This window comes from Ranitomeya variabilis, chromosome 2, assembly GCF_051348905.1.
Source record: "Ranitomeya variabilis isolate aRanVar5 chromosome 2, aRanVar5.hap1, whole genome shotgun sequence".
Classification (NCBI taxonomy): Eukaryota; Metazoa; Chordata; class Amphibia; order Anura; family Dendrobatidae; genus Ranitomeya; species Ranitomeya variabilis.
The window spans coordinates 132,724,032-132,745,170 of NC_135233.1; the positions used below are offsets into that span (position 1 = coordinate 132,724,032).

Below are 21,139 nucleotides of genomic sequence, written 5' to 3' on the forward strand. Positions count from 1 at the left end.
TGCTCTAATATCCCACCGCCTTGCCACCAATATGTCACGATTCACACCGTGACTGTCAAGATCCCTTAGCCGCTGCCCACAATATGTCACGGATTGGGGTGACTTTAAACCAACAGACGGCTATCACATGTGCAGGGGCTTATCCTCGTTATCCCTCCACTGCCACAATGTGATGAAAAAAAAACACACACGAGGCTATTGACCTCTTAGTTTACAGCAGGGGCTTATTTTAGGTATCCCACTGCTCTTCAATATACCATGAACTGCAGGGATTTGTGTCTATCCCGCTTACAGTTCCACTTAACACTTGCAGCTCTCTGGCACCCCCCTTACTCTCAGGTCAGATTAGGTACTGCACCTAGGGTGATTAGTCGCCAGAAACGCTGCCTGCTATGTACTGGCTATTGGGTGCACTGCAGCGACGCGATAACTACTCCCACTCAGGCAGGAACAATAATTATCAAGCCGCAGTCGCTACAGTGACCCCCAAAAGCCTGCACACGGTCGCTGCCACCAGCTCCAATTGAACGGGTCTGGAGCTAACCCAAAACAGTAGCGTAATTCCCTTCAGAGACAGGGTACGGTTTAGGGCAGGAAGAACGAACTAGTATTAAATATTATACCCCATAAATGATTTTTAGGCAGTGTTTATAAAATATTTTACAAAGATGTTACAAATGAGACAATTGCAAATATGTACAAGGTAATTATGAAAATAAAAGGATTAAAGGAAGAAAAGATAACTCACATGTTCTTAGTTCATATCAGTTCAGGCAAACACCATGCTAGGGGGAGGGGCTCCCAAAAATCCCAATGCATGAGGTACAGCTCTTCAGGTCAGACCCACATGTTCTTCCAGCAACAGACTGACTGCTGGAGTCCGTCCAAAACAGTTATAGCTTAACCTGGTGACATCACCAAAAAGGCTGGCTATCCCAGTCCCTCCTCTCTCTGCATTCTGACTAAGTATAAGCTAAATCTTTCTAAGACTTGTAATTCCGCTGCTGAACCTATCATAGTCCTAACATAACCAGCATTCATCTCGGAGTAACGTGGGCTTTCTAATAAGATCAAATATGCCCTGTCTGGGATACATATTTACAGAGAAATCCCTACTTCTTCACCAGGTGGAGTTAGACGCCCGTATTTAGAGTGATGCGTAGATCCTCCGAGTGTGATTATGACGATATATTTTGGTGTTCGTATTTTAAATCGTTCGCCTAATATCTTACAAAAATGGAACAAAGAACTTCCATGTGTTCTAGAAGTGTCCATTCCAGTGATAGCTTGACAAGAGCTTACCCGGCAGGAAATGCCGGTCGTAAATTCCTTTCTTCAATAAAACTCCCCTCTCACATACATTGGCATGGCAAGCTCAACTCTGAAGTGAAAGACAAGGGGGGTTTCTTAGCCCACATCCTGGGCTGACAAGAGAACTAAACTTATGATTTTTCATACCATATCGTGACACCGATCAATCTGAATGGCCAAAGCCATTGAGTCATTCAGACTTGCAGGCGTGGGGAACCCCACCATAACATTCTTAATGGCTTCAGAAAGACCTTCTCTGAAATTTGCAGCCAGGGCACACTCATTCCATTGAGTAAGCACCGATCATTTCCGAAATTTTTGACAATACACCTCTGCTTCATCCTGGCCATGAGAGAGAGCCAGCAAGGCCTTTTCTGCCTGGTTCTCAAGATTAGGTTCCTCATAAAGCAATCCAAGCGCCAGAAAAAATGCATCCACATTCAGCAATGCAGGATCTCCTGGCGCCTGGGAGAAAGCCCAATCTTGAGGGTCGCCACGTAACAGGGAGATAACAATTCTAACTTGCTGAGTGGAATCACCAGAGGAACGAGGTCTCAAAGAAAGAAATAATTTACAATTATTCTTAAAATTCAGAAACCTAGAGCTATCTCCAGAAAACAACTCAGGAATAGGTACTTTTGGCTCAGACATAGGACTGTGAACAACAAAATCCTGAATGCTTTGCACCCTTGCAGCAAGATGATCCACACTAGAAGTCAAACTCTGAATATCCATGTCTGCAGCTGAACTCAAAGCCACCCAGAGATTATGGGGATGAGAGAAGCTGGACAGACTGCAGCAAAGGGAGAGGAAAAAAAAAATTGTACTCAGGACTTCTCTTATCCCACTTCAGCGATGCATTAAACACTTTTTGGCCTGCTGTACTGTTATGATCCTTAGTGGCTGAGGATCACAGAATAGACTAGCTAAGTTACTGAACATAGAACAAGCTCTAGGGAGGTGGTAACTGCACTGACCGCAACCTGATCCTAACCAAACACACAAAAGGTAGCCGGTGAACGTGCCTAAATTCCTGGACATCTCGACGCAGCCTGAGAAACTTGCTACCCCTATAGAGAAAGTAAGACCTCACTTGCCTCAGAGAAAAACCCCAAAGATATAGGAAGCCCCCAACAAATAATAACGGTGAGGTAAGGGGAAAATACAAACGTAGAAATGAAAACAGATTCAGCAAATGAGGCCCACTAATACTAGATAGCAGAAGACAGACAGGGAACTGTGCGGTCAGTAAAAAACCCTATACAAAATATCCACGCTGAGAATTCAAGAACCCCCACACCAACTAACGGTGTGAGGGGAGAAACTCAGCCCCCTAGAGCTACCAGCAAGCAAGGAAATCACATATTAGCAAGCTGGACAAGGACAAATAAATAACCAAGAAACATATTGAACACTGATGAGCAAAAAATAACCAAACAGAAACTTAGCTTCTCTTGGCGAGACTGATAACGAAGGGATTCAGGAGAGATCAAAATAGCACTGAATACATCGACAGCAGGCAACCACTGAAAGTCCAGGTGAGCTAAACAGGAAACCAGCTAACAGATAACGAGACAGTTGAACCAGCCTCAGACCTGCAGAATGACACAAAGAGCCACCAGAGGGAGCCCAAAGACAGCACTCACACAGTACCACTTGTGACCACAAGAGGGAGCCCAAAAAGTCCGTACAGTCAGTTGTATGGTGGGAGAATTGGGACACGGGGGATGCAAGGGGAATTTGTGTGCCACCTCTATGGACAGTACCGAGTGTGATGTTGAAGTGGATGAAGAATAGGAGGAGAGGCCACTTGAAGCTGCACTTGCCATCCATTCGAGCACATGCTCTTTCTGGCCATCATCGACAAGGTATACTGCTGTGTGTCTGTCAAAGAAAGGTAGTTGTGTAGCCTGTCCAGTAACATAAGTTGCCAGTTGTCTTTGCATAGGACGTGATGTTGCTTCACTAATGCTTTCACAAACATTACCACCTACCATTACCTTGAACACCAAACCGAATTCCCCTTCCACCACAGCCTTGCTTTTTCCCAGTCACATTTCTTAGATAGTGTGGTAGGAGCACACTATTTATTAGCAACAAAAAATAGATTTTAATCTCTGCACCACCTCTGTAAACAGCTGAATTTCATCATCAGGAAATTCCAAGTTGAAATATGGCGTGCTGTATCATGTTAGTCACAGAAAAAAGAATTGTTTGAGTGTGGATGAAGCTTGTATGACAAAGCAGTTATGCTACAAACAAATTGAAAGTCAGGTCACCTACTGTATGACACTAGGAACAAAATAATTTTTTGTGGCATCTGAATCAGGCCTCAAAAACACACTAGATGCTGCAAACTATTTGAAAGTCAGGTCTCCTACTGTATGACACTAGGAACAGAAGGATTTTTTGGTGACCTCTGGATCAGGCCTCTACAGCTTAATTTCAACCCAACAAAATGACAAAGTTGATACGGTGGGTTGTCTAACTTTTTTGCAACTGAAAAAATATAATTTTGTCTGCAGACAGTTTCATATCACCACAGCACAAAATGACAAGGTGTAATACAGCTGAATGTTTCATGTTTAGCTACTGAAAAAATATTATTTAGAATGTTATACTCGTGCATGGAGCACAATAGAAGCAATGCACAACACACTTGTAGGACATGTGTCCTGCTGGCTTTGTCTGTGGACCTCAGTAATGCCCACCCCCCAAAAAAAAGTGCTGGAAGGTAAATTTTACAGCTACACTATCTGACTGATATTTAACCACCTAGCTAGCTAGCTAAAATTTGGGATACAGCAGGCATTTTCACATTTAGCTAGTGAAAAAATATTATTTAGAATGCTATACTTGTGCATGGAGCACAATAGAGGCCATTCACAACACACTCGTAGGACATGTGCCCTGCTGCCTTTATCTGTGGACTTCAGTAATGGCAAAAGAAAGTGCTGTAAGGTAAATTTTACAGCCACACTGGACACTAGCTAGCTACACTATCTGACTGATATACAAACAGAACGTCAGAATTAAGTAACTAAAGAATATCTTAATGGCGACTCTAATCATAATCATATAATCAAGGAGAACTGAGAGTCCAAAAAATAACCATAATGGTGGATAATTTTAAATTAGAATTTTATTGAAAAAATTACAATATTACACAATACTGCAAAAGCATTAGAGTCAGATTTCAAACAAGGGGGTACAGCAATAGAAGTATCAGGAAGGGATATATGAAAGCTAAATACGCACCACGTAATGAACTATTGTGCTCAGGGGGGAGAAATCAGAAAACCAGTGAACAACAGGAGGTTATACGGTTTATCTCAACCTATAACGGGGAATGGTCTACAATGAGGAATTGCCTCCAAAGACATTGGGGTATCCTCAAGAGTGACCCAGTGCTCTCTAAATGCCTTACTAATTACCCCGTGATGACTGCCAGAAGGAGCAAAAACTTGAAAGACCTTTTGGTTTCTAGTCATTATGCTCCAAAGATAAGCAAATATAATTTTGGCTCTGGTGGACCACCTAATGGCTGTTTTCCATGTGGAAACTGTATAGCGTGCCTGAATATCTGTCGTGTTGCTACTTTTGACTCGGTTGATGGGGAAAGAACTTACTCCATTAACCACCACATAAGTTGCAACACGACTCAGGTAATATACTACGCGGTGTGCGACTGCCCAAAGGTTTATGTAGGGTTAACATCTTGCCGTATGGGCACTCGCATACGCGAACATGTACGCAATATATTGGCTGCCAAAAAAATTACGGACACGACGGTTCTGAAAGCGATACCATGTCATTTCAGTCAGTTCCATGGATGCAGCCCTAAATCTTTCCAGGCACGAGGAATTGACCATGTCCTATGTGGTATAAGAGGGGGAGACATCAAGCGCATATTGGCACAGTGAGAATGTTGCTGGATCACTGTATTGGGCACTGTGGTTCCTATGGGTCTCAATGAAACCCAGGGCTTCTCATCCTTTTTATAGACACTGTTGAGAATTCTCTGTGTTTTGTCTCTGCCATTTACCATCGGTTTTAATTTGTGTCTCTGTCTATAATTAGTGTTTTAGAGTGGTGATGTCGTGGTCCTATTCACATGTTTTTCCGAAAGCGGGGCCGTTTACAAGAATATGGGACAGGATTTCAATAGCGCATTTCAGATGGAGGAATTACAAGATGCTGTAATGCGGAATGTGGTATATGCAAGAGCACATCATGGACTTAAAGACTACTAAGTGCTAATAAATGTGTATTTCTTATTAGGTTGTTCTTGATATTAATCTGATTGGTGTATTTGATACACTAATATTTATCTTGTATTCCTCTTATATACATGTATATGGAAATTTATACGTATTCTTGTGTCATATGCTGTCCTTGTCAATGTTGTTGGTCATGACATAATTTTTAATATTGAGTTATTAGAGTTAGATTACCATATTACTTCTTTAGCACTTATCACTTTGGGTTCTCATATTGTTTTTCATCATTATCATTTGGCACCATCATTTATTATTATTATTATCTAACTTGCACACAAGTGGACCGTGTCCATTTACTCCATGCCCTGCATTTCGGTGGTTTTCAGTCTGTGGGGTGTGGGTTTGACTGTGCCCCGCTGCAGGGTTATGGACTTTATATGGAACGCTAGTCGTCGTTAGTTAATCATGGAGATGTTGTGTGTTATACATAGCATATATAGTTTTGCTCACAGCACACTGTCACTATATATTTGCACTCGTCACCTTGTATATTCCTGTGTTCTCAGCCCCTCAGTCAGCGGCGGACGCTGGTCACGTGATGTGGTTAGCGCTGACCCGCTCACGTGATGGCGGATTGCTGAAGGAGTCTGAGGGCTGAGACGCAGTGATGCGGTTCACGCATGCGCACTGGCACATTTAGAGCCGTCGCCTCATTGGCGGTGACTTATATTTAAACCGGATGGAGATTCCAGTTAGGCCATGCCCCCTGAGGAAGCGGGATTTAACACACGCGAAACACGCATTGGGGTAGCTGACCGAGATCGGGACGGGACTTACCGCATCAAATGGGTAACTAAAGCTTATCCTGTTTACGCATTTTTGCACATCATTTGTATGGAGGCATGTGGTGATATTACCGGCATTTACGATGCAGTTCATAATGTGTAGCTGAACCACCACAGCCTAACCTATTAGTGGATGCACCTGATGGTAGTATACTAGTCACATATATCTAAACATACTTACGTTTTGGTATACCCATTAATGTCCTGGTCCGTGATCTCTGGTCCTTTATGCACTCATGGATTTTTTCATAAGATTTTACATATATGGTAAATGCTTTTGCAGTATTGTGTAATATTGTAATTTTTTCAATAAAATTCTAATTTAAGATTATCCACCATTATGGTTATTTTTTGGACTATCTGACTGATGTTCAATCACCTAGCTAACTAGCTAACATCTTGCTGCTAACAGTGCCAGTGTCAGGAGCAGCATCTGTGCTGTTACACTGTGAAAATGGCACTAAAACAAGATGTCCGCTATTTATATGAAGAGGGACATGTGATTTCAGCAGCCAATGACACAAGCCGTTGTGTCAGGACATTGTGTGTGTTTCCTGCACCCTGATTGGCTAGCTGCAATATGCACACATAAAGTTATGGGAAAAAATGACTCTTTACCAAAATGCTGCTCCTCTGAGCTCTGCAAACCCCCTTCCCTCATCAAACACATGCCAAAGGCTTATGATACACCACCATTATCGTTGCTATAGTCCTGAAAAATCTTTTGTTGCAACACAAATATTTTCCTGCACTTTTACCTAATGTTATCGTTTTTTCCGACTTTATAAAATTTTGCTCGAGTTTCCGATCACGAATCCGAATGTGCCATATTGATGCTGAATTTATGTTTGGCGAGCATTTTCCAAACAAATTCGCTCATCGCAAATTAACACCCCTGGTTTTAGAATGCAAATTTCAATAAGCTGATATAGATGTGATGGTTAAATATCCTCATGCTTTGGCCATGCACTGTGCTTTCTCAAACAGATTTGACAAGTTCTATTTAACCACTAAAATAAAAATGAATGGATAAAGTGCTTGGTTTTTAGAAGTGTTTATTTTTTTTCAGAATTTGTTTTCCCTTTCTTTTAATATTCTTGTTCATTGTTTTTTGTTTTATCTTTTTTTTAATTTGTCTCGTCCCTTGTGTTGGGTATAATCATCCTTAGGCCGGTGTCCCACTTGCAACTGCAATGCGAGAAACTCGCACTAGTTTCTCACATCAATACCCGGAACTGCTGCCGACACTCGGGACCGCAGTGTGTGGCTGCATGTATATTTTTATGTAGCTGAACACTCCTGTCTGAACCGTCGTTGGCAGTGCCAGGTATTGAAGCGAGAGACTGCATGAGTTTCTCGCATTGCAGTTACAAGTGGGTCACCGGCCTTAAATCTGCACTTTTGCAGTTGAATTTGCATTCATAATAGGTTTTTCTACTTTTCATTTTAATATATTTGGCACCAATATAGTTTTTTTTTCCAAAAAGATTTATTTGAATATAATATAGACAGTACAAGAATATAAATACATAAACTAACAGTGCAATTCTTCAAAAATGTATTACACTTACTGCACAGTAATGATAGGGACCATGTGTTCTTAAGTGATACATTTTTAAATTACTTTGAAACGTAATGTGTTCTAGTTAGTGGGAAAAGGCAATAAAGAGTTTCATTAAAATCAATAACACAACTTATTTCAATTTTTATGCTCAGGAAATTAGATTGCTTATGTCCTAATCCCAGTAATTGCTTTCAATACAGTTCAAACAGTGTATATCAGTTTTTTATTTTACTTGTTTGTGAGTGGAGAAATACTTTAGAAAAATATTCTGTAAGATCAGAAATATGTATATTGTAATATGACAAAAGTAAACACCTTGATGTGACATGGCCAGAAGTTAGAGGCTAAGGGTCTGGCTCCGAAGGTCACTGCTCCAAAGTTATGGGGTAGCAAGAATATGAGGTGACCTAGTCTGTAATATCCAGTGGAACTGAAAATGTATTCAAAGGTTGGCAGCTACACAAATTAAGTTCAAAGTCAGACTTGTCAGTTCTTAGGTTACATCTGTCTGGCTGATTCGGAAGGAAATGTCCCTTTTTAAACTAAATGCCCCCATATAAATGAGACTAAAGTCAGGCTGGACCTACCAATATCAGCTGGATCGGCAGATAGTCTATGGTATATGTTGGCCTCTTGGCTCACCCCTGACAGATGATGACAGGGAGAAAAGAATTGGGTCTTCTGAAGACTGGAGGAGTCTGGTAGTGGCAATTTCATAAAGAACATATCCATACAAACATTTTGTGTATGAGGTAGTCTGGAGATATAGCTGTAAACAAGCAGATATCTAATATATATTATAAAAGGGGCCATAAGTCTTTTAATTTTTCATCTTTGTAGAGAGTGGGTCCAGAATTATTAAAAATTCAGGGTCCATAGAAAGCAAGTTGATAATTTTAAAAAACAATGCAATGACAACTCATGTAATAATAATAATCTTTATTTTTATATAGCGCTAACATATCCCGCAGCGCTTTACAGTTTGCACACATTATCATCACTGTCCCCGATGGGGCTCACAATCTAAATTCCCTATCAGTATGTCTTTGGAATGTGGGAGGAAACCCACGCAAACACGGAGAGAACATACAAACTCTTTGCAGATGTTGTCCTGGGTGGGATTGGAACCCAGGACTCCAGCGCTGCAAGGCTGCAGTGCTAACCACTGCGCCACCGTGCTGCCCTGTAATATTTAATAGACATAGACAATGCATGTAACAAAGAGAACAAATATTAGATTATTGGAGTGTGACACCTGTCACCCCCATGTTCAGCTGTTTTCATGTATTGCTGTTTAAGCCTGTTTAATTTTTTCTCTTAAGGGTTAAACAACCTTATGAATATGAAAAACAGCATTCATGCATGCATATATGTTTGACATGTTTCTCTTCTTTCACAGGGAATATGTATAATCTTCAGTTTTCATTGGCTTTTAAAACACATTAGAGAAACATGGCTTGCTAATATTGGAGTAACAGTGAGAGCTGTTTCTTATCTACTGCTGGCCTTCTCAACAAGAAAGTGGATGGTATTTCTAAGTAAGAATTGTTTTGTTTGTTTCTTTCTTATTATTTTTGATATACGTTACTGTAGAATGTCCTCTCAGAAATCATTGAAATTGAGCAGTAACAAGCCGACTGTCAAATATAGTCAGAATCTCTGTACTGAAGGCAAATCCTCTCTTCCTTTCTTATATATATATATATACACTCACCGGCCACTTTATTAGGTACACCATGCTAGTAACGGGTTGGACCCCTTTTGCCTTCAGAACTGCCTCAATTCTTCGTGGCATAGATTCAACAAGGTGCTGGAAGCATTCCTCAGAGATTTTGGTCCATATTGACATGATGGCATCACACAGTTGCCGCAGATTTGTCAGCTGCACATCCCAAAGATTCTCCATACAAGGCAGGATGGATCCATTCTTTCATGTTGTTTATGCCAAATTCTGACCCTACCATCCGAATGTCGCAGCAGAAATCGAGACTCATCAGACCAAGCAACGTTTTTCCTATCTTCTACTGTCCAATTTCGATGAGCTTGTACAAATTGTAGCCTCAGTTTCCTGTTCTTAGCTGAAAGGAGTGGTACCCGGTGTGGTCTTCTGCTGCTGTAGCCCATCTGCCTCAAAGTTCGATGCACTGTGCATTCAGAGATGCTCTTAGGCCTACCTTGGTTGTAACGGGTGGCGATTTGAGTCACTGTTGCCTTTCTATCAGCTCGAACCAGTCTGCCCATTCTCCTCTGACCTCTGGCATCAACAAGGCATTTCCGCCCACAGAACTGCCGCTCACTGGATTTTTTTTCTTTTTCGGACCATTCTCTGTAAACCCTAGAGATGGTTGTGCGTGAAAATCCCAGTAGATCAGCAGTTTCTGAAATACTCAGACCAGCCCTTCTGGCACCAACAACCATGCCACGTTCAAAGGCACTCAAATCACCTTTCTTCCCCATACTGATGCTCGGTTTGAACTGCAGGAGATTGTGTTGACCATGTCTACATGCCTAAATGCACTGAGTTGCCGCCATGTGATTGGCTGATTAGAAATTAAGTGTTAACAAGAAGTTGGACAGGTGTACCTAATAAAGTGGCCAGTGAGTGTATATATATGCAAAACTGAAAAAGTGCTGTCAAACTTGTGGAAAGCAAGTATGAATATGACTTTTTCTATTCACAGCAACAACTTGATCACTGGTTGCAAGGGAGGTGTAAACGTTGATGTGTCTAAGAACCAAGTAGCATTTGAGAGGCTGAGTTTGTCTTTTGGCTAGACTTAAAATGTCAGCCCGAGCTATGTAACATTGGGGTGGCATCTGTGGCCAAGGAGAGCAACTGTATTTACCCAGAAGGGGCCATTACAAATGTTTATGCATTCATGGCAGCCTGTGTAATTCATGCTTTGATGTATTGCCTGGTGTCATTCTGTTAAATTAATGGACACCAGCATGTGGTGGTATGAGGGTCAGAAACGGACTGTATTGGAGGATGTTTAATATAGTCTGCTGTCTATAGTGACCAGAGGGAGTTAGCAGTTGGAGAGAGTCAAGCCCAAATAGAGGTGAGGTGTAGGTAAAAGAGATGCACAATTAAGTACCTTGCCAGACAGTCTTTTCAGAGCCCATCGCAGCAAGACAAAACCTTTTGCCACATCTGGGTTTCAGTCCCATTGCCATCCAGCTGGGACCTAAATGGAAAGCCAGTGTTGCAGCTAAATGCTGAAGAAGCTGTGAATCCTGCATCTGTGATCAAGTAAACCATTTGAACTGTTCATGCCAAGGTCTAGTCTGACTTCTGACCTACCTATCTACTTCTAAATTCTCTAGTTGTACCCTGTAAATATGTCTGGAGCACTAGGAACCAGGTAGGAGCACCGTGACAACTCAAACTGCACAACACTGCAAAACAGCCATACCTCCACTTGACACCTAAGCCTGGGCATAATAGCGTCTCCTGGCCCTATTACTCGAGTGTGGCATACATTACACATCTGTACCCCACCATGCTACAGGAAATTGGGGATCCTGGCTGGGAGTATATGCTACAATTACCTTGGCGATACACCTCTGAAGACCGCATACTGCAGCTTGACAACAGGCCAGGACCTGATCAGGAAAAGATCAATGAGGGAGGCTAGAATCCAAAAATAAACTTTTATTTACTAAAACAAATTGGTGATAAGTATATACATCAGTTAGCAGGCACAACACTTAAAGAGTGTTTCTTCTGCATAATCCAGAAGCAGAAACTTCACGGTTACACATGGCAGATTTATACTTATGTTACATTAAATTACCAAACCACTATTGGAATCTCCATCTTCCCTTTGTGTGAGGACTTATCTGGCTGTCGAGTGTCACTGCGACTAATCACTACTACTCTAAAGGTACCGTCACACTAAGCGACGCTGCAGCGATAGCGACAACGATGCCGATCGCTGCAGCATCGCTGTTTGATCGCTGGGGAGCTGTCACACAGACCACTCTCCAGCGACCAACGATGCCGAGGTCCCCGGGTAACCAGGGTAAACATCAGGTTGCTAAGCGCAGGGCCGCGTTTAGTAACCCGATGTTTACCCTGGTTACCAGCGTAAAAGTAAAAAAAACAAACAGTACATGCTCACCTGCGCGTCCCCCGGCGTCTGCTTCCTGACACTGACTGAGCTCCGGCCCTAACAGCACAGCGGTGACGTCACCGCTGTGCTTTCACTTTCACTTTAGGGCCGGCGCTCAGTAAGTGTCAGGAAGCAGACGCTGGGGGACGCGCAGGTGAGCATGTACTGTTTGTTTCTTTTACTTTTACGCTGGTAACCAGGGTAAACTTCGGGTTACTAAGCGCGGCCCTGCGCTTGGTAACCCGATGTTTACCCTGGTTACCAGTGTAAAACATCGCTGGTATCGTTGCTTTTGCTTTCAAACACAACGATACACGGCGATCGGACGACCAAATAAAGTTCTGGACTTTATTCAGTGACCAGCGACATCACAGCAGGATCCTGATCGCTGCTGTGTGTCAAACTAAATGATATCGCTAGCGAGGGCGCTGCAACGTCATGGATCGCTAGCGATATCGTTACAAAGTCGTTTCGTGTGAAGGTACCTTAAAAGTCCATTCAATGAGGGCCACACTCTACTTACTGTGCCACTGCATCTATAGCTTTATATAGGAGAACTCATATCCCAGCCTGGCCATTTTCTCCTCTATGACCCTCAGGTCTGCTTTCACGCTAGCTTCTTATGTAGTATAAATAATGTTTGCTTTAGATGCAGTTGCCTGAGATAGATCCTTCTGCCACTTTTTTCCTGCATAACCTGGTATCCAATATTATGGTCTTCCCTCTTTGCACACAAATACCCATTTCAATGCAGGTCTGCTAACATTGGGACCAAAAGTCCTTCTACTTTGCTATACTATCCCCTGTCTGCCTAACAACATGAAACTGCTTTTCCCATGTCCACTTAGCTGCTCCCACCAGGGACTGATTCCAATAGTTAACCCTCTCTGTAGCTAGCTGCTGCAGTCCACAAAATAGATAAGTAACATTTTAAACATGGCTAACACCTAACAAAAGAAAGATTCATATAAACAATTACAACAGAGGGAAATATAAGCTAGGAAGGAAATGCACACCATAATGCATGTGGAAGAGCTTGATTAATATTTTTTCAGAATATCTGATATTCATAAAATAAACTGCAGTCAGTATGGAAAAACTGAACTTTTCAGGTCAATACCCTTCATCAGACATGCCCCATAGTGTAATTACACTCAATATTAGAGAGATCCAGTCCAGAACACAGAGTGGGTTTCTCCCAAAGCAAAAAAAGCAAATCAGGCAAAGTATTGTGTCAAGTGAGTTGTGTGTCGCAGTTCCTTCCTTCTATTTTCTATGGATGATCTAAAGGAGCTCAGTGGTTGTCTCAAAAGAAATCAGCACTCTGTATAAATTCATACTGTCTACAAAGGTGTGCCATCTACCCTTGATTATGAGAAATGTAATTTAATCATATGAATGTAAAAACAACATAACAATTAGGACCAATAAATAGTAATAAATTAGCCAAAATTATTTAATTGTCTGAAAGAAAAATAAAACTTTTCTTACACTATATATATGAAAAAAATAACCTAGTCGTGAACTCGTGCAATGGGGTTGTTTTAAGGCTAAGTTAAAGATGACTTATCCCTAGGTCTAGAGCAACTCAACTGGAAGTACTTCATGTGTGTAGCTAGAACATCACAACTCTGTGGTGGATGAAGAATATGCTGAGCTACAGTATCTAAAAAAATGGCCACTACATCGTTCATGGAGCTGTGGATTCCCAACCCTCAACATAGTGTAGTTCCTCTGGCCATAGGACCTGGTAATGGCTGATCAGTCGTGGTGCTGGGTTTTAGGTCCTGAAACAATCTGATTTTGATGACCTACCCTAAGGATGTATCACTGTGGATTAGACACTTTGTAAACACAGCAAGAGGCTTTTTGAATGATGGATAACTATTTTCAGTGTGGATCATAAAAATATGAAGATAGATGAACTGAAGTGAGACTATAAGTGACTTTTTTCAGGGTACCCCATGAAGAAAGTATTTTATATATCTTTCCTAAATCTTAGACATCTTTTCTAATACATGGCTCTAAAGCAATAAAGTTCTAATAGCTTTCTGATGTTCGTTGATGTCAAATCTTTAGTTTTTATGACCTCTTTTTGCTATATTAAGGCTGGTTAATGGTGGGTGAATTTATAGCAGTAAATTTTAGACATGGAGCTACTTTTAAGGTGGTAATCATTCTTTTAGACTCTCTCTTAAGCGTTTGTGCTGACATCAGCTTTGTGACAATGTATCTTTGTTTCTCAATCATGAATATTGCTGAGTTGATAATCAGTTTGGCTAATAAAATGAAAATATGACCTTGTATAAAAGAAATGTCTGCTGTAAATTGTAAAATTTGGTGTAGACAAAAGCAATGCTAAATGGAACACAATATTAGATTATAGAAACTAATCTTAATTAAGATACACTGTAAAGGTATAAAATAGTACATTCTTCATAGATAAATTTAAGACTAACTACATTTTTAGAGTTTAAGACCAAATATCAAATCATTTCCTAATTTCAAAAATGGGGAGTAGCCAAAAATACAGTTATTAATTATTACTGACCTGTTTAACAATACCGTCTCAGCACATTTTTTTGAATTCAGTGAATTTACTATATAGTTTACAAAATTTCTTGAATATATTGGTGCTTTATATTTATTGTTGGTAAAATAGTTTTGTATTGCAATATGTTTTCTACAGGTGGTGTAATACAGGCTCCCAGTGGATATACTGTAGCTGTGCTACGATCTATATCTTCAAAAATTGCATATCCAAATGAGCAAGGTAAAAGAAAATAAATAACATGAACTGTTTTGATTGTAACCTTTCATAAAAATTAATTATTTGCAATGTATTGCATTTGTTCATATTTCCAGTACATGAGCATTTGCCCGTATATACTCGAGTATAAGCTGAGATTTTCAGCCCATTTTTTTAGGCTGAAAGTGCCCCTTTTGGCTTATACTCGAGTCATTTTCCCAGGGGGGTTGGCGGGGGAAGGGGAGCGGCGGCTGTGACATACTCACCTGCTCCCGGCATGGTCCCTGCAAGTCCCTTGTTCTCCGGGCGCTGACAGCTTCTTCCAGCGTTGAGCGGTCACGTGGTACCACTCATTACAGTAATGAATATGGACCCTACTTCACTCCCATAGGGGTGGAGCTGCATATTCATTACTGTAATGAGCGGTAACGGTGACCGCTCAACGCTGGAAGAAGCTGTCAGCACCCAAAGAACCAGGGATGTGCAGGGACCGTGCCGGGAGCAGGTGAGTATTATGGGGAGGGGGAGCACTGCGCGATATTCACCTGTCCTCTAAGGAAATCCTGAAAACATGACCTGTTGGTGGCTCTTGAGGCCCGGAGTTGGGGAACACTGCTGCAGAATGTAAGCTAGCAAGGGCAGGGTCCTCACCCCTCTGTATCAGTCTGTAATTGTTAGTTTGCTTACTGTAAGTGATATCTGTAATTTGTATGCTATATAAATAATAATAATAATGCCGCTGTGAAACTCTTTAACATGCACTTCTTGCAATCACGCTGAAAAGCCACCCATCTTACATCTTACAAAAATATATATATATAAATTCAAATCACCCACCTTTTGCCCCATTCAAAATAAAACAGTAAAAAAAATCAAACATACACATATTTGGTATCACCACGTTTAGGATCTCCCGATCTATCAATATAAAAAAAGCAAAATAACCCGATTGCTAAACGACGTAACAAGAAAGAAAATTTTAAACGCCAGAATTATGTTTTTTTTGGTCGCTGCAACATTGATTTAAAATTAAATAACGGGCGATCAAAAGATCATATCTGCACCAAAATGGTATAATTAAAAATGTCAGCTCAGCATGCAAAAAATAAGCCCTCACCCAATGCGAGATCAAGAAAAATGGAGACTCTACGGGTTTCGTAAAATGACGCAATGTTTTGTTTTCAACAAACTTTGGATTTTTGCTTCACCACTTAAATAAAAATAACCTAGACATGTTTGGTGTCTATGAACTTGTAATGACCTAGAGAATCATACAGGTAGGTCAGTTTTAGCATTTGGTCAACATGGTAAAAAAAATTCAGAAAATCTTTGTGGAATTGAATTTTTTTTGTAATTTCATGGCACTTGGAATTTTTTTTCCCATTTTTGAGTACACAATATGGTAAAACCCATGGCATTGTTCAAAAGTACAACTTGTCCCTCAAAAAATAAGCCCTCAAATGGCTACATTGATGGAAAATTAAAAAAGTTATGTCTCTGGGAAGAAGGGGAGCAAAAAAAGAAATGCAAAAATGAAAATGGGCTGCGGCGCGAAGGGGTTAAGGATGCTATGAGTGACAGTTCAGCCACTCTATAGGATGAATGGTGTGCTGGGCTGTCAGTGTTGTGGCAGCAGTTTTTAAATCTGGCCAGGCCTGTGGGGTTTGTTCCAGATGTCACTCGTTCAGGATGATTACCTGACTATGTAGAAGGCTGGCAAAGATCAGAACATTCCCAGTTGTGGCATTGCTCTGTGGTGTTTACTTTACCAAAAGAATCACAAACAGTGCATTTATAAACATATGTCCTAATATGAGCAATTTTTTGCGGGATTTATATACTAAGGTTTTTTTGTTCTTGTATCGGTTATATTCTTGTGATTCTCTGAGTTCCAGCTAGGCGGTGGTGCACATGCGTGGCCTTCCCTGCTTTCTGGTCTCATTCATTCCGGCCTCTTTCTCTCTGGCGACGTGTTCCCCGCCTTCCCTGGTCACGTGTTACACGTGGGCGGGGTTGGGTGGCGTTGTGCGTTGCCGGTGTGATGCTGGATAGATGTGGCCATTGGCTGGGTGGCCGCGCATGCGCTGCTGCACACCGCTCAGCTTGGATAACTCAGTAGCAATCAGCACCCTATATAAACTCACCCTTATGAGCTCTTGTATACGCCCCCTGGAAGAAGGCAAGGGCCAAAACGCGCGTAGAGTTTGAGCACATGTACATATATGGAGCATCTAATGTTACTGGATTTTATCTATTTCATCCACTCTATTGTGATAATATGCTAGCGGTTTAATAGTTACTGGCACTTTCTGCACCTTATAGTCCTGTTGTGGCACTTTTCTACTATAGCACTAGCTGCACTACTATATTTTTTGTATTTATGGGCTTAAGTGCAATCCAATTACTTATATTGTGCAATAATAGTCTGTCAGTGTCATTGCATTTTTTGCACTTTTTATAGCACTAGTGCACTTTGCTCTGTATTGATTACAGTTATAAAATTCTTTTAACACACATTATTCAACATTTGTTGCACATTCTTTATGGTGCGTTTTTTTATTTTGCTGCATTAATTGTGGCACATTTTTATGCATTTTTGCACATTTTTTGCACAATTTTGCACTATGCTTTTTTGAATGGTTTTTATATATTAAGTTTCCCTTTCTTTACTTTGTGCAGTTATTGAATAGTGCTGGGATATATCATATGAGTGTGGAGGTTAATATATTATTTTGTAATATTTTGGTTGGTCTCCTATCATACCATTATATTGTGTTCATATTTATCAGCTATATTTTGTGATTATATTAGTTTTTTTACTTTATAATACTTTCAATAAAAATAATTTTATATGCTGTCTTTTTTGCACTTTTTATTTGGGATGATTTATATACTTTTTCTTTCTGGCGTAATGCACTTAATCTCTGGGCATCTTTCCAATAAGTCAGATCTTCTGGCCAAGACTAAGTGTGGGAAATCCCTGTGCCCTGAATAGAGGAATTAGAAGTCTAGATTACGTGTCATAAGATCATGGCACACATTATGATGTCATGAAGTCACCTAGTGTGAAAATTCACAGGCTTTCAGTTCAGGGTGGTGGAAGAAAAAGGCACCATGGGCTCTATGGAAGAGATCAATCAGCAGAGATGGCCAAAGAGGTAATGCATTATTATATATTTTTTTATCCATATGTGAGCAACCATTTTGTTGCACTCATGGAGATCGAATTACAAAAAAAGTGTACTTTCTGAAGAATATAAAAAAATTTAAAATTAGAGTCTAATACATAACTCTACTACTGAATTGTTGTGAAAGCAGCATGGAGTGGCGCATAAAAAAAGAGTCAACAAACAAATTGGACTTTTGCCAGAAGCCTGAGGAAAAATGGCATAACAATTCTGCAGATTATCTTAACAAACTGACAGTTAGAATGATAAAACTCATTCAGGTTAGAATTGCTGCTAGGAAGATCCTTAAATGAAAGCAAAGCTTAAAGCAATATTTTCAAAACTTATTATTTCTCATTGCTTTGATGATATTTTCCATACAGCTTTTTTTTATTTTTGAATAAAAGTATACATTTTCTTACAAATGTTCTATCAACCTGTTCAGTGAAAAAAGAACGTTTTTTATATGAGAAGACTGACGGACATGTCTGGTAACATGTTCCTTTATCAGTAGCCATTTTATGTAGAAGAGAGTTGTGAGAACATGTAATTAGTAGGGATCAGCGAATAGCTTTGGATAACTCCTTATGTGAATAGCTATAGCACTTACCGAAAAGCTGCATCTGGAACCTGGATACCTGGAGCGCTCCCGATAATCAGCTGTTTGGCTCTGCAGCTGCATGTGTCGCGGCTCTGTGACAGTCACAACACATGTATGGAGAGCCAGTTTGTTGGGCTGGATTTTTTCTTAGTTTTTATTGGCAATATATTTGTCAGAGCTTTAGAATTCTTACAGTTTCTGCTGACCTGCCTTTTGGGAAATGGTTTTCATTTCTTTTCTTTCATCTATATGTTTTCCCACCTGTTTTGATAGGGAAATCTAGGGGAATGAGGGATAGTCCTCATTGAGTGGGGACACCAAAAAGTCATACTCTTGGGGTGCCAACCTCCACTGCCAGGCAGGTTGCAATATAGGATTATTGTAGCGTTCTATAGGTCTTTTTTTACTGGTCTATGTTTACATTTTGGTATCTAACAAATTTTCACACTTGGTAGGTGTTTTTTAATTAGTATAACTAATAAAGAAAAAAAATTTAAGTGATTGTATGTTCACACTTAATTTAATTTTCCCACGTTTATATATGACCTTCTTGACTATTCAACAAGCTTTTATCACTGTATTTTTAATAAAAATCAAAAGTTTTAGCCCCAAAAGTCTTCATTTTTTTGCTTGTAGTTTAACTTAGTGTGTCTGTTGTTGGAAATCTGTCTTACTAGAACCATATACACCAAACCTTTACTTCGGCCCGCTTCCCCATTTTGCTTTCAGTAAAAGTACATACAGTGTCTACCTGGCATTTCTTGTACTGTCCTTTTAATAATGGTGGAATATTAGGGTTTAAAAAAGTTATGAAAAGTTAATTATAGCATTGTTCAAAATTTATGGTATAAAAAAGTGACATTGGCAATTAATGGGTAAGTGAAAAGAAAAATATACCGTGGCTGAGAAAGTGGGAGCTGCAGGCAGCAGAAGCATTGCCACCATAGACACCATCTGTTAATGCAGTATGATTATAAAAAACAGTTCATGAATGGCCTGCTTCGCCTCTGTCAATTTTACTATTGGGGAGGAAGCAGAGGGCATAATAGAGTATATAGCATATTATCATTCCTCTCAGTTATAGTAAGATAATGTTGCCTCTAACTCTGAGACCATCTGTTATGGACTGAACTGAGTTGGAGTAGTTATATTGCAACCACTAGGGGCAGCACCAGAGTGTAATTTGGAGGATAAGCAGGAATCGTAGTCAGAAAATAGGCAAAGATAGGTACACGGTAGCAGCAGTAGAATCTTGAGGATAAGCAGTAGCTGGAAAGAAGCTAGACTAAAGGCTGGGAGCTCAATAATGTCACAAGGAAGGAAGTGCAGTGCAGAGTTTAAGTAAGCTGTTCAATCAGTAGATCACAGGATTGAGACAATCAGGAACTCAGGGTGGAGACAATCAAGAACTGAGGGTGGAGACTATCATGAACAGCACAGTCACTAGTATTGGGTTTACCAAGGAATTGTCCAGTGAGCTGAATAGCTCAGAGGGAAGAGCTGCCACCTTGTGCACAAGAGGAGCTGGGTTTGAATCCTGATGCCATCCGTTTGAGTCAGTGTTCAGCACAGCATGTTCTGCCTGATCACAAATGACTAAGGCTACTTTCACACTTGCGTTTGTAGCAGCTGCAGAAGGCTGCGGACTTCTTCCGTGAAGCCCCACCCTCTGCCGCTAGCTCCGCCTATTTCTGCATGCGGCCGGCATGCGGCCCGCATGTGGCCTGTGTACCTATATTTAACATTAGGTACGCAGGTCGTGCTGCAGTATGCGGATGCTTCCGCATGCGTCGTTTTGATGATGCGGAAAAAAAAAATAGCTACAAGCTGCGTCCTACGCTGGTCTCCGCATCGTCAAAACGACGTATGCGGAAGCATCCGCATACAGCCGTACGACCTGCGCACCTAATGTTAAATATACAGTAGGTACACAGGCCGCATCCAAGCCGCATGCAGAAATAGGCGGAGCTAGCGGTGGAAGGCGGGGCTTCACAGAGGAAGTCCGAAGCCCTCCGCAGCTGCTACAAATGCAAGTGTGAAGCCGGCCTTAAATAGATAATTTTTGGATTGTTTTTTAATAAAAAAATCATGAAAATTGTGTCAGGGTGCTGAGCTATTAAATGGGCAATTGGTTACTATTGGGTTACAAAATGCTTCTATGGGAAAGTTACCTTAACAGAAATACAGCTTTAGCAATGTCAAAAAACTTGGATGGGCTTGAATGCAGTTCCAGGAGACCTTAGAATGTTACACATGAATTTAAAGGCACTTGGAAGCTTTGCAGTATTGTGAGTCTCAGCGAAATAACTCGATTCCAATCAAGTTTTTTTTAATTTAATAGAATTTGGTGAATTTGAACTTCAAAAGATGTATTAATCTCTACATGTAATGCATATACTGTATATTAGTAATTGTCATAAAATCAAATTCCCAGCACCATCACCAACACTTTTGTTAAAAAAAGATAACGTCGCCAATTAAGTGATTCCAAACTTTTAAAAACCATTAGATATAATTCCAATTTTAACAGTCTACAAACTAACAATGTTTGATATCCCCCAGTCATA

At 40.5% G+C, this 21,139-nt stretch overlaps 1 protein-coding gene across 5 annotated transcripts in view; it reads left to right on the top strand.

The window, feature by feature from the left end:
* Positions 1-21,139, top strand: part of LOC143804674 (proton-coupled folate transporter-like) — a 702,815-nt gene that overhangs the window by 379,964 nt on the left and 301,712 nt on the right. For all 5 annotated transcript variants that reach the window (XM_077283005.1, XM_077283008.1, XM_077283004.1 and 2 more), the window contains exons 4-5: positions 9,340-9,478; positions 14,745-14,828. In XM_077283005.1, coding sequence (XP_077139120.1) covers positions 9,340-9,478; positions 14,745-14,828 — 223 coding nt within the window. The remainder of the gene's footprint in view (positions 1-9,339; positions 9,479-14,744; positions 14,829-21,139) is intronic.